The sequence below is a fragment of the Chiloscyllium plagiosum genome, unplaced genomic scaffold (assembly GCF_037043375.1).
Source record: "Chiloscyllium plagiosum isolate Xiang-an unplaced genomic scaffold, Cpla_swu_hap1 HiC_scaffold_3, whole genome shotgun sequence".
Classification (NCBI taxonomy): Eukaryota; Metazoa; Chordata; class Chondrichthyes; order Orectolobiformes; family Hemiscylliidae; genus Chiloscyllium; species Chiloscyllium plagiosum.
The window spans coordinates 127788695-127812045 of NW_028270141.1; the positions used below are offsets into that span (position 1 = coordinate 127788695).

At 46.1% G+C, this 23351-nt stretch overlaps 1 protein-coding gene across 1 annotated transcript in view; it reads right to left on the bottom strand.

The window, feature by feature from the left end:
- Nucleotides 1-17047: 17047 nt before the first annotated feature.
- The window catches only part of LOC148151333 (uncharacterized), a 31654-nt gene continuing 25350 nt past the window's right edge, over nucleotides 17048-23351 (bottom strand). Inside the window, exon 5 of the mRNA XM_087976763.1 lies at nucleotides 17048-18938. Coding sequence (XP_087832889.1) covers nucleotides 18773-18938 — 166 coding nt within the window. The 3' untranslated portion in view covers nucleotides 17048-18772. The remainder of the gene's footprint in view (nucleotides 18939-23351) is intronic.

Below are 23351 nucleotides of genomic sequence, written 5' to 3' on the forward strand. Positions count from 1 at the left end.
GCTTCTGTCTCCAGAGATTCAGCAAGACCTGGACAATATCTGGGATTGGGCTGACAGGTGGCAGGTGACATTTAGAATGGAGAACATAGAACATATAAGAGTGCAGCACAGAAACAGGCCCTTCAGCCCAACATATCTGTGCTGACCATGATGCAACTCTACACCATTCCTAACTACCTGCACAAGGTCTATATGCCTCTGTTCCCTTAAATGTCTCTTAAACTTTACTCCCATATCTACATCTTCCAGTGCCCTGGGTAGCATATTCCAGGCACTGACCACACTGTGTATAAAACATCCCCTCGCACATTCTCCACTCACCATAAAGCTGTGCCCTCTAGTGTTTGAGATTTCCACCCTGGGATAAAGACTCTGACTATCCACTCTCTCCATGCCTCTCATTATTTAATATACTTCAATCAGTTCGTCCCTCAGACTCTGATGTTCTCATGAAAATAATCTGAGTGCGCCCAAACTCTCCTTATAGTGAACACACTCCAATCGAGGCAACATCCTGATAAACCTCTTTTGCACCATGTCCAAGGCCCCTACATCCTTCCTGTAATCTGCAATAATTGGCGGCACGGTGGCACACTGGTTAGCACTGCTGCCTCACAGCGCCACAGACCTGGGTTCGATTCCTGCCTCAGCCGACTGACTGTGTGGAGTTTGCACATTCTCCCCCTGTCCGTGTGGGTTTGTTCCGGTTTCCTCCTACAGTCTAAAAATGTGTAGGTTTGGTGAATTGGCCATGCTAGATTGCCTGTTGTGTGAGGTGAAGGGGGATGGGTTGCGGGTCGGTGTGGACTTGTTGGGCCTGTAAGTAATCTGTAATGATTTTGCAAGTTTTATTTTCAAGCCCCAGACTGATGAAGGCAAACATGCCGTTATGCCTTCTCTCCAACCTTATCCATTTGTATTGCCACTTTCAGGGAGCTATGGACTTGACCCAAGATCCCTCTGCAGATCAATTCTTGCCCTTTATTATACTATTTTGAATTCTTCCATTTGACCTTCCAAAGTGCATCATAGCCTGGATTAAACTCCACATGCCATTTCATTGCCTACATTTCAAAGTGATTTCTATTTGTTGTTGTATCCGTTGACAACCTTCCTCACTGTCCATAACTGCACTAATTTGGTTTGCACCACATAACTGTCAGGCACTGACCATCTCCAACAAGAGAGAAGGTAAACATCACCCACTGACATTCAATGGCATCACAGTCACTGGATCCACCACTTCAGTGAAAACAGACACAACATATTCATTCAGCTCCTCGACCACTTCTCTATTCCTGAAAATAAATCCATCCAACTCTGTCTGGAATGGACCCACATCCGTTTTAGCCAAATATTTTCTGCACAAGTGGGAAGTTTTGCAGTACATTTCTATGTTTGTTGTGGATTGCATTCATATTCAATTCTCCTGTTCCTTACAAGTTTCTTCGTCCTCCTTTGCGGAACCATTCTAGTGAGGACACTCTGCAACCTCTTAAGGAGACTCATGTATTCCCTAAAATGTGATCATCAATGGCCACAATGGTCATAACAGAATTTCATAGGGGTTCAGCAAAACTTCCTCGATTGGGGAATCAATCATCTCGTTATAAACTCAAGGCCCTGTTTGCTTTGCTATTCATTCTCTCAATAAAGATCGGTGCACCAAAATTCCCCTGCCGTCTCTGCCGTACATTTTTTGAATAGTGCCGTTAAGTTGATGTCAACTCTCAGAATTCCTCACCAAAACTGTATCCCCTTATCGGCCACGGGACTGTCCATTCTGAGAACTTTTCGATTCTGTTCCTGTAATCATGATGGAACGGAATGATGGAGGGTTCCCAATGGGCTGAAAGCCTGACTCCTGTTGCTATTGCCCTGAAACCTACTCTGATTCAGACAGGTTTTGACACGAGGAATGAGAATTAAATGTCTATATTCTTAATTCCGTTGCAGGACTATTCCCAACAAAACTGATGGGAAACAATATGAAGAACTAGTCCTTGATTTCCTGAAAGACTTGGAAAAAGACAAGAGAATACTTAATAGAACATAGAACATAGAACAATACAGCACAGAACAGGCCCTTCGGCCCACGATGTTGTGCCGAACATTTGTTCTAGCTTAAGCACCCATCCATGTACCTATCCAATTGCCACTTAAAGTTCGCCAATGATTCTGACTCTGCCACTCCCACAGGCAGCGCATTCCATGCCCACACCACTCTCTGGGTAAAGAACCTACCCCTGACATCTCCCCTATACCTTCCACCCTTCACCTTAAATTTATGTCCCCTTGTAACACTCTGTTGTACCCGGGGAAAAAGTCTCTGACTGTCTACTCTATCTATTCCCCTGATCATCTTATACACCTCTATCAAGTCACCCCTCATCCTTCTCCGTTCCAATGAGAAAAGGCCTAGCACGCTCAACCTATCCTCGTACGACCTATTCTCCATTTCAGGCAACATCCTGGTAAATCTTCTCTGCACCCTCTCCAAAGCTTCCACATCTTTCCTAAAGTGAGGCGACCAGAACTGCACACAGTACTCCAAATGTGGCCTAACCAAAGTCCTGTACAGCTGTAACATCACTTCACGACTCTTGAATTCAATCCCTCTGCTAATGAACGCTAATACACCATAGGCCTTCTTACAAGCTCTATCCACCTGAGTGGCAACTTTCAAAGATCTATGAACATAGACCCCAAGATCCCTCTGCTCCTCCACCTTACTAAGAACCCTACCGTTAACCCTGTATTCCGCATTCTTATTTGTCCTTCCAAAATGGACAACCTCACACTTGGTAGGGTTGAACTCCATCTGCCACTCCTCAGCCCAGCTCTGCATCATATCTAAGTCCCTTTGCAGCCGACAACAGCCCTCCTCACTATCCACAACTCCACCAATCTTTGTATCATCTGCAAATTTACTGACCCACCCTTCGACTCCCTCTTCCAAGTCATAAATAAAAATTACAAACAGCAGAGGACCCAGAACTGATCCCTGCAGAACTCCACTTGTAACTGGGCTCCAGGTTGAATATTTCTTATCATTTGGTATAAGAAAGGTGGACTAACACAAATAGCTTTAGAAAAGGAATTGGAATGAAATTTTTCCAGAAGGTTCTGTTACCTTTATACAAACTCAACAGTGAGATGTGCTTAATTCTGAAATTGTTTTGTCTTCCCCAAACTACATTGCATTAACCTAGACTACTGTGCATAACTCTGGTCTCCGTACCTAGAGAAAGATATATCCTTCTCCCTCACTTTCAGTGAATGCAGTGACTATTCCTTAGACATATTATGGACATGTGCCCACTTTAGGAATTTGACCAATTCCACCAATGTCCTATCTCAGAAATCCCAGTGTCCTGTTTATAAACACTGCCCTCTACTGGCAGTCGGTAATTGTATTTCCAACAAAGAATACAAGCATTTATTCTTCAATCAAAATTATTCAATAGCATCAACAGTCCCCCATTGACTTCCCCATTTACAGTCTCTGTTCCCACTGGTTCTTTAGTCCAATGATTCCAATCAATGGGATTATCCAAGTTACACTTCATTGGCCCCGGAATTCTGATCGGGAGTCAGTCGTTGTCACCGACACACTTCCCCCCATTCACCTTGACCCGACAACACCCCTGACATGACCGTATCAGACTGGACAAAACCCTCCACCTGACACCCATGACTCAGCTGGTCCCGAAACTCCATCACTCCTCTCCAACCCCAGGATTCTACAGATCCCTCATCACTGACCCACTCTTCCCCTTCACCTCTACCACAGCCCCATTGGAACGGGACACCTCCCCCCACCCACCCCATTACCAGCAAAACAACAGCCCCTCCCTTTCACCAGCCTTCACAACCCATTCAACCCAAACCCACTAGACCCAAAAGCTGCCCCTGAACAGACACCCCCTGCTCCTGCAATGAGTTTGGAACTGACAGCCAACTGCATTCCCCCATCACCACACAGGACCCACCCAACCCCTGCCTCACTAACCTGAAACCCTACCCAAAGTGACCCAGGTGGTACTGACCCTCCGTCCCGACCTGGTAGCACCGCACCCCATCCCTCAACCCTCTGGGCCTGACACCGCCCCTTCACCTCACAACCCTAGCAGATCCATCAGTCCCATTCCTCTCCGAAGTGGTGCCAGCAGAACTGAAATGCTCCCTCACTCCATCCCAGCCCTTACACACCCCAAGCTTTCTCTCACATACCTGACAATATGCCCCTCCCCCCCCCGGCACCATTCTCTCCCACTCCCCTGGTCCTCTACCTTCCTCACCTACCTCCATGCTACCCCCTCACACACATTCCATTGAAACCCCTCACCCACCCGTCACTCTGTCCATCCTCCTTCCCACCCTCCCACCAACTGCAGCCCCTCCTCCTCCTGCCCATCATCCTCCCTCCATACTTCCGTCCACTCTCACCTTTGCACGATGGTTTTCAGCTGTCCTGGGGGCTGTACCGTCTTGTCTTTCCCCCGGGTCATAAAAATGTAGGTCCACCATTCAATGAGATCATTGCTGATCTTCTCCTTCAAACCCACTTTCCCACACTGTCCCTCGATTGGGTAATCTGTCCAATGATGTCATTGCACTCACTGTAATTCACTCTTGGGTATGGAGAGTAAAACTGCTGATGTCATCCACTGCTACAACTGAAGTGAGATTTTTGTACTCTTCACTCCCTTTGTAATAAAGGATACAATACTGTTTGTTTCTCCAGTAGCTTGCTGAACCTGTGCATTAACGCTCTGTGTTTGATGTAGAAGGACATCCAGGTCACTCTGAATGCCACCATTTTCCAGTCACTCACCAGTACAAAACATTCCCCTGGGATATTTTTTCCATATTTGGTTACCATCAGATTTCCCCAAATTCTGCCCAGTTCCTGCCCACACCCTCAACCCCGCACACGATGTGGCCTCCTCTATATTGGGTCCGCTGCACCTGATGTGGCCTCCTCTATATTGGGGAGACAGGCCGCCTACTTGTGGAATGTTTCAGAGAACATCTCTGGGACACCCGGAACAACCAACCCAACCACCCGTGGCTCAACACTTCAACTCCCCCTCCCACTCCACCAAGGACATGCAGGTCCTTGGACTCCTCCATCGCCAGACCATAGCAACATGACGGCTGGAGGAAGAGCGCCTCATCTTCTGCCTGGGAACCCTCCAACCACAAGGGATGAACTCAGATTTCTCCAGTTTCCACATTTCCCCTCCCCCCCACCTTGTCTCAGTCCCAACTCTCGAACTCAGCACCACCTTCCTAGCCTGCAATCTTCTTCCTGACCTCTCCGCCCCCACCCCCACTCCGGCCTATCACCCTCACCTTAACCTCCTTCCACTTATCGCATTTCCAACGCCCCTCCCCCAAGTCCCTCCCCCCTACCTTTTATCTTAGCCTGCTGGACACACTTTCCTCATTCCTGAAGAAGGGCTCATGCCCGAAACGTCAATTCTCCTGCTCCTTGGATGCTGCCTGACCTGCTGCGCTTTTCCAGCAACACATTTTCAGCTCTGATCTTCAGCATCTGCAGTCCTCACTTTCTCCTAGAACACATTAACCAGACATCAGGTTCCAGCTCTGGTCGCTCTGACTGTCCCTGACAGAGCTGTCCTGGATGCTCATGTCCCTTTTAATATCCTTTATAGTGAGGATTTCTCTTCAAAACTAAATTATTGCCCAGTGTTTCAGATACATCTCTGACCAACCATCTCTGTTGGGCATTGGTGACATCAGTTGAAAGTCTTCTTACAGCACATGCAGGGGGTTAAATTTAATTGTAAATGGGGAGCTGGGTCCTTCACTCGGAAACAGGGATTAAGTGTCCTTTAACCTTCTTTGAAATGAATGAATTGTGTATAGCATGAGACTGGGATTTGGTCCTGCTGATGGATTATATTTCTGTTTAATCTGTCATGTTGGGTCAGAATGTTTCACGTTGATGTGGTCAGAGCTCATTAACAGTGGGAGGGATTACAGAGCCTAGTTGTTTGAGGTTGGTCGGTGCTGGAACTGCCCTGTGGAGTATTCCTACATGGAATGGATTTGTATTCCATCAATACTCATTGTTGTGACCCTTTTGGAATGATATCCCACCTTCATCTGAAAGTTAGTGACACATGAGAATCAGTCAGCTTTGTGCTGTTGTGTCTGAGGTCAGAGGTTTCATTTGTTGAACTCTGCAGCACAAGGGGAGGGGGCAGGAGAGTGGGAGCTTACATTGAGGCTCAGGACCAGGAGGGGTCAGTGAGAGGAGGAAGAGGGATGTGGACTGGAGCCTGGAGGAGGGTGTGGGTCTTGCAATTGGAACCAGCAACTTCCAGACACATGAAGAATTCTAAATACGTGAATAATGTGTTCCCAGTCTCACTGGAGGAACTTACATTTGTATTGGAACCAACAAGAAGGAAGAGAGTGGAAGTGCGGGACACTGTCAGGAACACCAGGCCAGGGTGAAAATTTCACCCTCTTTGTGGGTAGTAGAATATTCCCTATTCCTGCCATTCCTGATTATCAGAAACTGAACATTGTCCTGGGATGAGGAGAAAGGTTGTTTCTCAATCCAGTTCAGTTTTACTCAGGTCAGTGCAGGTTCAAAAAACACCTGGATCCAGGTGAAGAAGGACAAGTGGAAGATTTTGGGAATCAGGAATGAAGCAGCTTCAAACTGATCCCTAAAATGGAGAAATAATCCTAACGTGAAATCAGAATCCAGAGTCTGATGAGAGAATAAAATTCAGCTTCAGATCTCCCACCCACACTGAGAGCTCCCACCCACATATAGACTGACTGAATGTGTGATTGAAGAAATGATCTATTCCAATATGATTCCTGTTAACAGGCCGTTCATTCACAGGCTTCTCGTGAAGAAGCCATTGTCTTTGAGTTTGTGTTTGTCTGTGTTTTTCGAACTGCTGGGAATGTATTCTCACTGTGAAATAAAGAGGGTGATGCATCACAACACTCAGTCTCCTGTTCAATTCTTACTCTGAGGGAAATCTGGATCACTGCTCATATCACGAGTTTAATATTAGATAAAATCTTCCACATTTTAGTGAAATGAATCTGTCGATATATTGAAGATTAAAAGTAATAATTCTCCCATTTCAGAGAATTATCCTGCATTACTGTAGGGCATTTGGTCCACTGTGTACCAGTGCCAATGGGCAAACTGACACTGGGGATTTAAAGTCAGTTACATGTGTGGCTCAAAGAGTGATGTATTTCTAATTTCTTCATCACAACCTACTTTCCCAACAATTGTGGCATCATCTGCAAATCCCTGATCTTTTGGAATGGGAGAGCAGGCTCGAGGGGCTGAATGGCTCACTCCTGTTCCTATTTCCCATGGTATTGTAGTTACAGTGAAAGTCACCATCGTCCCAGAGGCTGTTCTCTCCCAAAAGACAGAGGTGGCTGCTGGTGCAGAGTTATACCTGAGGGTCAGCAGTCCTCATGCAAGGGGTGAGGGGGAATATGATGGGGTAGCATTGTTGGTATGGGATAGAATAGTAAGAAGTGATTTGGAATTGGAAGATGAAGTATCCAGGTGAGACACTAGGAATTCTGCAGACAGTAACTCACCTCCTGACTTCCCAAAGCCTCTCCAAGGCACAAGTCAGGACAGTGATGGAATATTCCCCAAGATGTGCTCCAGAACCTTACCAAAGCTCCTCAGACAGAATCTTCCAAACACTCAAACATTTCCGTCTCGAAGGACAAGAACAGCAGATACATGGAATCACCCCCACCTGCACGTCCCCCTCTAAGCCACTCACCATCCTGACTTGTTCAAGTTAAATGGATTTAGTGCAGGGATAAAGGTTCACTTTCAATCCCCATTAAACACACTTCACTGGAGTACTCTGAATGCTGCCTCTTGGTGTAGCAGATACAAGTTCCTGACTCATCACTGAAGCAATTCTTCCAAAAACGAGAAATATTACCCGGAACTGGAAATGGCTGACCCAGCACGAGATCCGACAGGCGACCCACCTTTGATCACTCGACTCAAAGTCCAAAGTTCTTGTCAAATGGTTGGTCTGTGCGACGTACATAGAACATAGGATGTGATAGCGCAGTACAGGCCCTTCAGCCCTCAATGTTGCACCGACCTGTGAAAATAATCTGATGCCCATCCAAACTATACCTATGCATGTCCAATGCCCACTTAAATGCCCTTAATGCCAGCGAGTCTACGACTGTTACACGTCCCTACTACTCGTTGAGTAAAGAGACTACCCCAGATATCTGTCCTAAATCTATCACACCTCAAATTGTGTCAGCCTTCACCATCCAAGGAAAAAGGTTCTCACTGTCCACTCTATCCAACCCTCTGATTATCTTATATATCTCAATTAAGTCACCTCTCAACCCTCCAATGAAAACAGCTTCAATTCCCTTAGCCTTTCCTCATAAGACCTTCCTTCCATACCAGGCAATATCCTAGTAAATCTCCTCTGAACCCTTTCCAAAGCTTCCGTATCCTTCCGATAATGCGGTGACAAGAACTACACGCAATACTCCAGCTGCCACCTTACCAGTGTCTTGCACAGCTGAAGCATGACCTTGTGGCTCTGAAACTCAATCCACCTTGCAAATAAATGCCAAAACACCATATGCCTTCTTAACAACCCTATCAACCTGTGTGGCAACTTTCAGGGACTTATGCACCCAGACACTGAGATTCCTCTGTTCATCTACACTGCAAGAATTTTACCATAAGCCCAGCAACTGTATTCCTGTTACTTTTTCCAAAGTGAACTACCTCACACTTTTCTGCATTAAACTCCATTTGCCACTTCTCACCCCAGCTCTGCATCTTATCCATGTCCCTCTGTAACCCACAACATCCTTCGGCACTATCCACAACTCTGCCTACCTTAGTGTCTGCAAATTTACTAACCCATCCTTCTACACCCACCTCCAAATCATTTATAAAAGTGACAAACATCAGTGGCCCCAAAATAGATCCTTGTGGCATTCCACTGGTAACTGAGCTCCAGAATGATCATTTCCCATCAACTGCCACCCCCTGTCTTCTTTCAGCGAGCTAATTTCTGATCCAAACCACCAGATCACCTTCAACCACAAAACTCCATATTTTGTCAATAGCCTACCATGTGAAACCTTATCAGACGCCTTACTGAAATCCATATACACCACATCAACCGTCTTACCTTCATCCACCTGTTTATTTCACCTTCTTGAAGAACTCAATAAGGTTAGTGAGGCACAACCTACCCTTCACAAAACTGTGTTGACTATCCCTAAGCAAATTATTCCTTTCCAAATGATTATTAATCCTATCTCTTTTAATCTTTTCTAACATCTTACCCACAACCGAAGTAAGGCTCACTGGCCTATAATTACCAGGGTTGTTCCGACTCCCCTTCTTCAACAAGGAACAGCATTTGCTATCCTCCAATCTTCTGGCACTACTTCTGTCGACAATGATGACATAAAGATCGAAGCCAAAGGCTCTGCAATCTCCTCCCTGGCTTCCCAGAGAATCCGAGGGTAAATTCCATCCGGCCCAAGGGTCCAATCTATTTTCAGATTTTCCAAAATTGCTAAAACCCTCTCTTTGTCAACCGCAATCCCATCTTATCTTGTAGCCTGTATCTCCGTGTTCTCACGAACATTGTCCTTTACCAATGTGATTACTGTCAAAACGTATTCATTAAGCACTTTTCCATGTCCTCAGATTCCACACACAACTTTCCACTACTATCTATGATTGGCCCTAATCTTACGCTAGTCATTATTTTATTCCTGATATACCTATAGAAGGCGTAAGGGTTTGCCTTGATCCTATCCGCCAACTAATTTTCATGTCTCCTCCTGGCTCTTCTTAGCCCTTTCTTTGTATCTTTTCTGGATAACGTATAACTCTCAAGCCCTCCAACTGAGCCTTCACACTTCATCCTCACATAAGCTTTCCTATTATTCATGACAAGCGATTCAATTTCTTTATTAAACCATGGCCCCTTTCTTGATAACTACCTCCCTGTCTGACAGGTATATAAATACCCAGGTCCAGCAGTAGCTGTTCCTTGAAAAAGCTCCACATTTCAAGAGTGTCCATCCCCTGCAGCTTCCTTCCCCAACCTATGCATCCTAAATCTTGCCAAATTGCATCATAATTGCCATTTCCCCAGTTATACCTCTTTCCCTGCGGTATATACCTATCCCTGTCCATTGGTATTGTAAACATAACCGAATTATGGTCACTATCATCAAAGTGCTCACCTACCTCCAAATCTAACACCTGACCAGGTTCATTCCCCAGTACCAACTCCAGTATGGCATCACCCTTGTTGGCCTGTCTACATACTGTGTCAGAAAACCTGCCTGCACACATTGAACAATGGTTGGTCTGTGCAATGGTTGGTTTGTATGATGAATGGTCTATGTGATGATTGGTCTGTATGATGGTTGGTCTGTGTGATGATTTGTCTGTGCGATGGTTGGGTCTGTGCAATGGTTGGTCTGTCTGATGATTGGGTCTGTACGATGGTTGGTCTGTGCTATAATTGGTCTATACGCAGGTTGGTCTGTGCAATGCTTGGTCAGTGCGAAGGCTGGCCTGTGCGATGGTTGGGTCTGTATGATGGTTGGGTCTGTACGATGGTTGGTCTGTGCGATGGTTTTACTGTACAGTTCTCACCGAGAATAGGGAGTGAACCTCCATTTTTATGTTTTCGTTCAGTCCCCAAACTGTTCAAATTTCTCCTCTCCAGCTATGAGGTCATCCTTGAAGCTCATTAATAGTTTTTGTCACTGATCCGACTGTCTTTGAGCAATTTAATGCTCTGCTTTAATCTTTTCAGAAGATATTTTCACAATTTTCACCAGGCCCAACAAGTTCACACTGACCCGCCGAAGCTCAACCCATCCAGACCCATTCTCCTAACTCATCGGGCAATTTAGTATGGCCAATTCATCTAACCTGCACATTTTTGGACTGTGGGAGGAAACCAGAGTGCTAACCACTTTGCCACCATGCCGCCCACGGTGAGTTTGCTTCACTTGGCTATTCTGCTTCCCAGCATGTATCAGAAACTTCCCTGACCTGCCATTTTAGGTTACAATCAGTTCAGGAAGGCAATGCACCTTATCAATGATGTGAAGGTGTTGGTGTTGGACTGGTTTGGACAAGGTGAAAAATCACATGACACAGGTGATCATGTTTTTCAAATAAACTTTATTGCTGGAACAGCACAGCAGGTCAGGCAGCATCAAGGGAACAGGAGATTCGACGTTTCGGGCACAGGCCCTTCTTCATTCCTGAAGAAGGGCCTGTGCCCGAAACGTCGAATCTCCTGTTCCCTTGATGCTGCCTGACCTGCTGTGCTGTTCCAGCAATAAAGTTTCAACATTGATCTCCAGCATCTGCAGACCTCACTTTCTCCTCGAAGATTTCAACCTACTGCGAATCCTCTTACAAGGATGCCTTCCTTGAAGAAGCTCTCTGCCCTCATTCCTGAAGAAGGGCCTGTGCCCGAAACGTCGAATCTCCTGTTCCCTTGATGCTGCCTGACCTGCTGTGCTGTTCCAGCAATAAAGTTTCAACATTGATCTCCAGCATCTGCAGACCTCACTTTCTCCTCGATGTTTTTCAAATAAACCCATTGGACTCTAACTTGGTGTTGTGTGATTTTTCACCTTGTCAGTGGCAACGAGGAATAGTCAATACCCTCCCAGCCAGCAACACCCTAATCCTGGGAGTGAATTAGAAATAATTCCTAATGTAACCATAGGTTTCTCACTGTTTCTGTAAAGCAAACTCTGTCCCTGTCAATCTCAATTTAATGCAGTCCCTCCCAATGGTTTAGTCTTCTCTCCCAGCACCATTCACCACTCCAAAAATACTTAAGCAGTCCGTGTTCAAAAGCAACAAAGTCTGAACAATATCTGGGCTTGCACTGGTAAGTGGCAAGTAAGTTTTGTGCCACACAAATGCCAGGCTGTGACCATCACCAATAAGAGACAATCTAATCATTGTACCTTGATATCCAATGGTGTTACTATCACTGAATGCCTGACTATCAAAATCCTGGGGGGGTTCTCATTAACTAGAAATTCAACTGGACTCACTGTGGAAGCACAGTGGCTAAAAGAGCAGTTCAGGGCTCAGCATACTGCAGCAAGTATCTCACCTCCTGACTCCCCAAAGCCTGTTACCCCATCTGCAAGGCACAAGTCAGAAGTGTGATGGGATACTCCCCACTTGCCTGGATGGTGCAGCTCCAAAAACACTCAAGAAGCTTGACACCATCCAGGACAAAGCAACCGCTTGATTGGTACCACATCCACTCCCTCTACCAATGACACTCAGTAGCAGCAGTGTGTCGTATCTACATGATGCACTGCAGAAATTCACCAAAGATCCTGAGATAGCACCTTCCAAACCCACAAACACTTCCATCTGGAAGGCCAAGGGCACCAGATACATAGGAACACCACCACCTTCAGGTTCCCCTTTAAGCCACTCACTATCCTGACTTGGAAATATATCGCCCATTCCTTCACGGTCACTTAGTCAAAATCCTGCAATTCCCTCCCCAAGGGCATTGTGGGTCAGCCCACAGCAGGTGGACTGCAGCAGTTCAAGAAGGCAGCTCACCCCACCTTCTCAAGGGGCAACTAGGGACAGGCAATAAATGCAGCCTCCCAGCCAACATTACTTACATCCCACAAAAGAATAAAAAACATTAGAGATCAAACTTTTAAAAAATAACCAACGGATCCCAACTCCAAACTTGGCAGGATCCCCTGAAGTATTATCAGTTTAAAAAAATGGCCGAAAGGGGCAGAATTTTGCAGGAACCCAGCCTGACCCTTGGAGTGAAGGTTCCCTGCTCCAGGACCCTGTGGTGAGAGGCCCAGAAGGAAGTGGGGAAGAAATCTGGAGAGCTGATCCCAGCGATTGCTGCTTCCCTCAGCCTGGAAATCTCTTGACCCGGGTAAGGCAGCTGAGATAGATTCATAGAGCACAGAAAACAGACCTTTCAGTCCAACCCCTCCATGCTAACCAACTATCTTAAATCAATTCCGTTCCATTTGTCAGCATTTGGCACATATTCCTCTAAACCCATTCTATTCATGAACCCATCCAGAAATACAAGCACAGCAACTGAAATAAACAGGAACAGACTGAAATAAAAATTGGCCAGAAATCAAAGTATGCTTGGAATGCCTGAGCCAAGACAGACACACAAGAGACAGTTCTCCCCAGGGAAACTGAAGCCCAGGCAATTGAAAACTGGAGTGGCATCAGAACACATGAGGAAGTGTGAAAGGGCAATTCGACCCTTCCTGACAAACAACCAACATGCGATGCACGGGACAGACATTCCTCAGTAAGGTAGAAGACCAGGTGTATGTTCTGGGATGAAACCAGACTTCCAGCCTCAAGGCAGACACATCGAACGGTTCACTGTTAGCAAGCCATCGAGAACCATTAGCAGCATTTCAAGGTGATAAAACCAATTAGTTTGATTCCCCTGATCAGCCAAGTCCTTGGAACATTCCAGAAGGTAGCCAGGAGGGTATAAGAACCCAGCCTGGCAGGGCATGACCGAACCCCACTCTCCAGCCGACCTACAGGCAGGTCAGGATACAGCAGTGAGCAGAGCAGCTCACCCTCCGACCAGAGAGAGAATCAACTCATGAAGAGAGGTACAGACGAACAATTCGACAGAGCAGCAAAAGGTAAGCATGTCTGGGAATTGTTTTAATATTCAAAAGAATCGGATCGTTAGAAATAGAGTTGGTAAAATTGTTGAGTGTAGTTTTTCCCTTTGTTGTCTTAAATAAAGTTGGGACTTGGCTGACTGACTGCAGTCTCATGCTGTGTTGTCCTTACCTAATACACGCTAAGGAGCCTGGGTAAATAAATATTGTGTACACTGGTCGAGGAGTCCATAGGGTCTCAGAGATATCCTGTTCCAAGCAACACCATAAATCTCCAATAGGGGAAGGGAAATCAGTCACAAAAGGATTCAAAGTTAATCAGGAAGAGTCTTGAGATACAAGTTGTGGGTAATGTCTGGTTCCGGTGATTTGAGTTGATTTTTATCTGAAGCAAATACGAGAGGGTGCCATTGTACTGGAATGACTGAGAGCGCAGATTAAACCATCAGGAGGGGCTGCATTAACATGAGATTCATGATGTGGAGGAGCCGGTGTTGGACTGTGGTGTACAAAGTTAAAAATTACACATCACCACATTATTGTCCAACAGGGTTTGTTTGGATCTACTGTTCCTTCATCAGTAGCTGTGGAGCAGGATCATAAAACGCAGAAATTTTCACAAATGATTACATGTCATGCAGCTGATATGATAGATTGAACAAACCGAGATTATGGTTCAGTTTGAATTAATTTTTATCTGAAGCAGTGCAAACACCATGTTGTGCCATTGTACTGGAAAGACTGGGAGAGCAGATCAAACCATCGAGAAGTGCTGCATCAAAGTGAGATTGACAGGGACACAGCTTGCTTTCCAGAAAGTGAGAATCCCATGGTTTATATTAGAAGGATTTTTTAAAAATTCACTTATGGGATGTAGGTGTTGCTGGCTGGGAGAGTATTTTTTTGCCCATTTCTGTCTGCCATTGAGAAGGTAATCTGCCTTCCTGAACTGTTTGTAACCTAAAATGACTGGTCAGGGAAGTTTCTGATGCATGCTGGGAAGGACAATGGCCAAGTGAAGCAAACTCAAAACTATTGAAAGAAATCTGAACTGGTTCCATTATAAACCGTTCACAACAACAGACTTCTGTAAAGAGATGAGCCATTCAACACAATCAACAGGTTCGAAGGCAATGCTCATAATAAACATTTTATCCTACCTCATACACAACTCATATCTTGTGAAAACACAGCATTAAATTGCTCAAAGACAGATAGATCAGCGACAAAACCATTGAGGAGCCGCATGGATGATGTCATCGCTGGAGGGAACTCATTTGAACAATTTCGGGACTGAAGGAAAACATAAAAATGGAGGTTCATTGCCTCTTCTCCATGAGAACGGTACAGAGCAATTATCACACAGACCAACCATCGTACAGACCAACCATCGTACAGACCAACCATCGTACAGACCAACCATCGCAGAGACCAACCACCACACAGACCAACCATCGCACAGATCAACCATCGCAAAGACCAACCACCACACAGACCAACCATCACACAGACGAACCATCGTACAGACGAACCATCGCACAGACCACCATCTCACAGACTGACCATCTCACAGACCAACCATCGTACAGACGAACCATCGCACAGACGAACCATCGCACAGACCACCATCTCACAGACCGACCATCTCAGACCAACCATCGCACAGACCAACCATCTCACAGACCAACCGTCACACAGGCCAACCATCGTACAAACCAACCATCGTACAAACCAACACACAGACCAACCATTGCACAGACCAACCATCACACAGACCAACCATCACACAGACCAACCATAATACAAACCAACCATCGTACAGACCAACCATCATATAGACCAAACATCGCACAGAACAACCATCGCACAGATCAACCATAGTACAGACCAACCATCGCACAGACTAACCATCGCACAGACCAACCATCACACAGAACAACCATCACACAGACAATCACACAGACCAACCATTGTACAGACCAAACATCGCGCAGATCAACCGTAGTACAGACCAACCATCACACAGACCATCCACGCACAGACCAACCATCACACAGACCATCCACGCACAGACCAACCATCGCACAGACTAACCATCGCACAGGCCAACCATTGCACAGATCAATTGTAGTACAGACCAACCATCACACAGACCATCCATCACACAGACCATCCATCGCACAGACCAACCATCACACAGACCATCCATCGCACAGACCAATTATCGTACAGACTGACCATCGCATAGACCAACCATCATACAGATTAACCATCGTACAAGAACTGCAGACTTTGAGTTGAGGGATCAAACGTCGGTTGCTGTCAGGTCTCGTGCTGGGTCAGCCATTTCCACTTGTGGGTAATAGTTGTCCTTTTTGTAAGAATTGCTTCAGTGATGAGTCAGGAACTTGTATCAGCTGCACCAAGAGGCCGCATTTAGAGTACTCCAGTGAAGTGTGTTTAATGTTGGATTGAAAGTGAATCTTCACACCCATACTAAATCAACACATCAGGATGGTGAGTGGTTTGGAGGGGAATGTGTAGCTTATGGTAATCCCATGTATCCATTGTCCTTGTCCTTCAAGATGGAAATGGTTGAGGGTTTGGAAGATTCTATCCAAGGAGCTTTGGTGAGGCTCTGGAGCACATCTTGGAGAGTATTCCAATTTTACACCTGAATTGTGCCTTAGGCAGGCTTTGGGAGGTTAGGTGGTGAGTTACTCACTGCAGAATTCCTAGTTTCTGACCTGCTTTCAATGACTTGCAGTGAATTAGATTCATCATATCAATACAGTTTCTGGTCAATGGTAATCCCCAGGGTGTTAATAGTGAGGGAATCAGGCAATGGGAACATGACTGAACTTCAAACGATACTGGTCAATTGTCTCTTACTGGATATGGTCAGAAGTCACACAAAACTAGGTTATAATCCAACAGGTTTGCTTGAAATCCCAAGCTTTCGCAGTCCTACTCTATCTGATATGGGGGCTGTGCTCTCACTAATCTCACCTTGCCCATGGTTCATGTACACAGTGGGACAAATACCCTCCATTAGAGCAGGTTCATTTTCTGAAATAAGAGAATTATTACTTTTAATCTTCAATACTTTGACACATTGATTTCACTGAAATGTGGAAGGCTGTGTATAATATTAAAATTGTGATGTGAGCAGTGATCCGGATTTCCCTTTGAATAAGAATTAACAGGAAACCAAGTGTTGTGATGCATCACCCTCTTTATTTCACAGTGAGAAAAAAATTCCCAGCAGTTAGAAAAACACAGACAGACACAGGGCAGTTACAGCACTGACCAACCTCAAACCATCAGGTTCTGTAATACCTCCCACTGTCAATGAGCTCTTACCACATCAACGTGAAACATTCTGACCCAGTATGACTGAGATTAAACGTAAGTCCAATCCATCACCAGGACCATCCCTGTTTCAGGATGTACACAATTCATTAATTTCAAACAAGATTAAAGAACATTTAATCCCTGCTTCCCAGTGAAGGACTCAGCTTCCCATCTATAATAGAATTTAACCCTCGGTACGTGCTGTAAGAAGACTTTAAACTGATGTCACCAATGCCCCACAGAGGTGGTTGGTCAGAAATGAATCTGAAACACTGACTAATAACTTAGATTTGAACAGAAATCCTCACTATAAAGGATATTAAAAGGAACATGAGCATCCAGGACTGCTCTGTCAGGGACAGTCAGAGTGACCAGAGCTGGAGCCTAATGTCTGGTTAATGTGTGGTTTGAAAGTTCATGTACGCATTCAGCAAACAATGAGGAAAACAAAGAGCATGCTGGTCTTCACTACAATGGAAGTGAAGAGTACGAATCTCTCACTTCAGTGATAAATGTGGGATCACAATCTTTTGGTCTCTTTACATAAGGAAGGATGTACTTATCCTGTAGGGGAATGCAATGACTGCTCATGAGGCAGATAATAAACTACAAACATCCAGGTCCCCGAGCTTCTTCCCTCTCTTAAGAATCATATCCCTGACTTTATTTATAATTGCTATAATAGATTATTGGCTAAAAGAGAGGCAAGGATGGCAGCTCAACATCCCTGGACACAGAGTTTTCAGGCAGGACAGAGAACGGGATATAAAAAGGTGAGTGTGCCAGGAGCCTTACCAGGAGCACACTTGCTAAATCAAGGTCTTTCTGAGAGTGAAAGGTTGGAGTTCATCATAGCAAATGGACAGGAGCATTATCAGTTGATGGTTCATTGTCATAGTCTAAGGGATTTTCCATAAGTAATGTAGAAACAGGTTGAAGATTTCCCATAAAACATCTAGATGTATTAGATCAGTATAAAATCCTGTGTTCAGATTAATGGCAACTGCCTGTACAGAAATTGAAAGAAAAAGGCTCTTTTAAGAAGTTCTTAGAACAGAGTATTAAGATGTAGATGCAGACGTGAAGAGGGATGGAAAGGGAGAGAGCGAAAAAGAGAGAGCGAGAGAGGCAATCTGCGAGTAGCTGTGGTGACAGGGGTTGAGGTAGACTGTGAAATTAAAGTTGAACTGTTCAAGCTGCAAGAGGGTTTTGTGTGTCTGTTTGAGCTAAATTGACTTAGGCAAAAACATCAAAGTACTTTATGAGTCAACAGATCAGGTTCAAAGAATGTTAGATGTTTGGGTGTTGATGGAAAGACAGACCCACATGTCCTGAACCTGTGTACTGTGGTATGCCTCAATGAGTGAAATGTTTAGTGCCAACCTTCACCCTTATTGTATAATCATTCTCTTTGGTTTGCATTTAATGTTGTCCTTCTTACCAGGAAGATCATTGCATAACACAAACTTTTTTTCTCTGGAATTTGAATCTAAATCCCAACAATTAAGTAAACCCTTTTTTAGATAAGGAGACCATAATTATGCATGCTAATCCAGGTTAAAGCCAAGATGTACCTTGCACATGAATAAAACAGTTTAAGACAGAGTTAAGCATGATTGATTGTTATATGTTATATTGACTGTTATATATAACAGTAAAGGGAACAGAACCTTCCAGGAAAAGGAAATCATTGGGAAGTTTTAAGAAAAGCTATATCCATTAGCCCACGTCTGCTAAAGAAATTAAGAGAAAATATTCCTGGTTCAAAGGGTTGGTTGTCTTCTTCCAAATCCTTCAGGAATTCAAGCACATGTTCTTCATATTGTTTCTCTTCCAGTTTCCTATCAACTGCCCTGCAATATGAATATAGGCATTTCATTCGTGACAGCGTCTGCCTGGATCTGAGTAGATTAACAGGACAATGTGAACAGGTGACAGCCATTCAGGTCATTGAGAACCCTCCACCATTCAGTGCAATCCCAGCTACAGGAATGTCATCAATAACCTCACAGAATGGGCAGACATGTGGCAGATGGAAATTAGGACGGGCAAGTGTGAGGTGAGACACTCTGGGAAAAGGGATGTTGGGAATCATTATCGATGACAGAAAGGCACCAGGGACAGGGAGATCTGAGGGATATTGACCATTGAAAGATGCAGCACATATTAAGGAAGCATGGGGGATTTTGAGCTTCATTACTAGGGGTAGTGAGTACAAATGGGGGGAGATCATGCTGAAGCTTTGTAAACTGCTGGTTAGGTCACAGCTTAAGCATTGTGTGAAGTGATAATCACTCACACTTTAGGAATGATATTTGCACCTTGTGAGGATGCAGAGGGATTTTACCAATAGGTTTAGGGTGGAGAAGCTGGGAAATTTGTCCTTGGACAGTTGGTTGGAGCTGTACCAGACAGTGACATGAGTTAGGTAAGGGAGACAAAGAAAAGCTGTTCTCGCTGACTCATGGGACAAGAATGAGAGGGAACCGTTTCTGAAGGTGATGTCAGGAGGATGTTTTAAAATCTTTATTCATGGGATATATGAGTATTTATTGCCCATCCCGACCTGCCCTTGAGAAGGTGGCATTTAGCTGCCTCCCAGACTACTTCTGTCTATTTGGTGTAGGTACATACACAATCTCGCTAGGGAGGGTGTTCCAGGAATTTGACCCAGAGAAACAGAAAGGATGGTAATATATTTCCAATTCAGGAATTTGCAGGTGGTGGTGATCCCCCGTATCTGCTGCCCTTCTCCTTCCAGGTGAAGTTGGAGGGGGTGGGGGTGTCATGGGTTTGGAAGGTGCTATTTTAGCAGAAAAAGCAGAAAGTGTTGGAGAAACTCAGCAGGTCAGGCAGCATCTGTGGAGAGAAAAACAGAGCTAACATTTCAAGTCCAGTGTACCATCATCACAGATTTTTTTTCCACAGATATTGTGAGACCCGCTGAGTTTCTCCAGAACTTTCCATTTCTGTTTTATATTCCCAACATCGCAGTTCTTTGTTTTACTTTGTTGTCGAAGGATTCCTCTTGAATTTCTGCAGTGCATTGTGCAGATGATACATATCGCAGCTACCATGTGTCGATGGTGGAGAGAGTAGATGCTTGTGAATCTGATGCCAATCAAGTGAACTGCTTTGATGTGGATGGTGTCAAGCTGCTTGAATGTTATTGGAGCTGCCCAATGGCAGTCAGGTGGGGAATATTCCATCACACTTTTGCCTTGTAGATGATGGACATGTTTTGGAGAGTTAATAGGTGAGTTATTTGTTGCAGGATGCCTCTGACCTGTTCTTGTAGCCACAGTAGTTATATGATTAGTCCAGAGCTGGAAATGTGTTGCTGGAAAAGCGCAGCAGGTCAGGCAGCATCCAGGGAACAGGTGAAACGACGTTTCGGGCATAAGCCCTTCTTCAGGAATGAGGAAAGTTTGTCCAGCAGGCTAAGACAAAAGGTAGGGAGGAGGGACTTGGGGGAGGGGCGTCGGAAATGTGATAGGTGGAAAGAGGTCAAGGTGAGGGTGATAGGTCAGACTGGGATGGGGGCGGAGAGGTCGGGAAAAAGATTGCAGGTTAGGAAGGCGGTGCTGAATTCTATGGATTTGACTGAGACAGGGTGGGGGGAGGGGAAATGAGAAACTGGTGAAATCCGAGTTCATCCCTTGTGGTTGGAGGGTTCCTAGGCGGAAGATGAGGCGTTCTTCCTCCAACCGTCGTTTTGTTGTGGTCTGACGATGGAGGAGTCCAAAGACCTGCATATCCTTGGTGGAGTGGGAGGGGGAATTGAAATGTTGAGCTACAGGGTGGTTGGGTTGGTTGGTCCGGGTGTCCCAGAGGTGTTCTCTGAAACGCTCCGCAAGTAGCCGGCCTGTCTCCCCAATATAGAGGAGGCCACATCAGGTGCAGAGGATGCAATAGATGATGTGTGTGGAGGTGCAGGTGAATCTGTGGCGGATATGGAAGTTTCCTTTGGGGCCTTGGAGGGAGGTGAGGGGGGAGGTGTGGGCACAAGTCTTGCACCTCCTGCGGTTGCAGGAGAAGGTGCCGGGAGTGGAGGTTGGGTTGGTGGGGGGTGTCGATCTGATGAGGGAGTCACGGAGGGAGTGGTCTTTACGGAATGCTGTTTGGAGGTGGCGGAAATGACGGCGGATGATGCGCTGTACATGGAGATTGGTGGGGTGGTAGGTGAGGACCATGGGGTTCTGTCCTGGTGGCAGTTGGAGGGGCGGAGCTCAAGGGCGGAGGAGCGGGAAGTGGAAGAGATGCGGTGGAGGGCATCGTCGACCACGTCGGGGGGGAAATTGCGGTCCTTGAAGAAGGAGGCCATCTTGGTTGTGCGTTTTTGGAACTGGTCCTCCTGGGAGCAGATGCGGCGGAGTCGAAGGAATTGGGAGAATGGGATGGCGTTTTTACAGGAGGCAGGATGGGAGGAGGTGTAGTCCAGGTAGCTGTGGGAGTCAGTCGGTTTGTAGTAGATGTCCGTGTTGATTCGGTCGCCTGAGATAGAAATAGAAAGGTCGAGGAAGGGGAGGGAGGAATCTGAGACTGTCCAGGTGAATTTGAGGTCAGGGTGGAAGGTGTTGGTGAAGTGGATGAACTGTTCAACCTCCTCGTGGGAGCACGAGGCGGCGCCGATACAGTCATCGATGTAGCGGAGGAAAAGGTGGGGGGTGGGGCCAGTGTAGTTGCGGAAGATGGATTGTTCCACATATCCTACGAAGAGGCAGGCATAGCTGGGGCCCATGCGGGTGCCCATGGCTACTCCTTTCGTTTGGAGGAAGTGGGAGGATTGGAAAGAGAAGTTGTTCAGGGTGAGGACCAGTTCAGTCAGTCGAAGGAGGGTGTCAGTGGAAGGGTACTGGTCGGTACGGCGGGAAAGAAAGAAGCGGAGGGCTTTGAGTCCTTCGTGATGGGGGATGGAGGTGTACAGGGACTGGATGTCCATGGTGAAAATAAGGCGTTGGGGACCGGGGAAGCGAAAATCATGGAGCAGGTGGAGGGCATGGGTGGTGTCCCGAACGTAGGTGGGGAGTTCTTGGACTAAGGGGGACAGGACGATGTCAAGGTATGCGGAGATGAGTTCGGTGGGGCAGGAGCAGGCTGAGACAATGGGTCGGCCGGGGCAGTCAGGTTTGTGGATTTTGGGCAGGAGGTAGAAGTGGGAGGTGCGGGGTTGTGGGACTATGAGGTTGGAGGCGGTGGATGGGAGATCCCCCGAGGTGATGAGATTATGGACGGTCTGGGAGATGATGGTTTGGTGGTGGGGGGGTGGGGTCATGGTCAAGGGGGCAGTAGGAGGAGGTATCTGCGAGCTGGCGTTTGGCCTCAGCGGTGTAGAGGTCGGTGCGCCAAACTACTACCGCACCTCCCTTGTCTGCTGGTTTGATAGTGAGGTTGGGGTTGCAACGGAGTGAGTGGAGGGCTGCGCGTTCCGAGGGTGAGAGGTTGAAGTGGGTGAGAGGGGTGGGGGAGTTCAGGTGGCGGTTAATATCGCGGCGGCAGTTGGCTATGAAGAGGTCGAGAGCAGGTATGAGACCAGCACGGGGTGTCCAGGTGGATGCGGTGTGTTGGAGGCAGGAGAAGGGGTCGTCAGAGGGTGGGCGAGAGTCTTGGTTAAAGAAGTAGGCACGGAGGCGAAGGCGGCGGAAGAATTGTTCGATGTCACGCCGCGTGTTGAACTCATTAATCCGGGAGCGTAGGGGAATGAAGGTGAGGCCTCTGCTGATTAGTCCAGTTGATTTTTTGGTCAATGGGAACTCCGAGGATGTAGATAGTGGGGGATTCAGGGATAGTAACACCACTGAATGTCAAGTGACAATGGTCACTTTCTCCCCTGTTGGAGACAGTCATTGCCTATCATTTGTATTGAATGTTACTTATCATTTGTCAGCCCAAACCTGGATACTGCCCAGGTCTTGCTGCTTTGCATAAGGGCTGCTTTAATGTCTGATGAGTGACAAATGGTGCTGGACATTGTGTAATCATTAGTGAATATCCTACTTCTGACCTTATAATGGAGGGAGGATTATTAATGAAACAGCTGAAGATGTTTGGGCCAAGGACATTATCCTGAGGAAATCCTGCAGCATTATCCTGAACCTGAGATCACTGACCATGTGCAACCCATCCAGTTAGTACTGGTTCCACTTCCCCAAAACCAGTCCCAATGTCCCAGGAATCTGCAACCCTCCCCTTGCACCACCTTTCCAGCATGTGTTCAATTATAATTTCCTGGACTTTCTACTCTGACTCGCACGTGGCAATAGTAG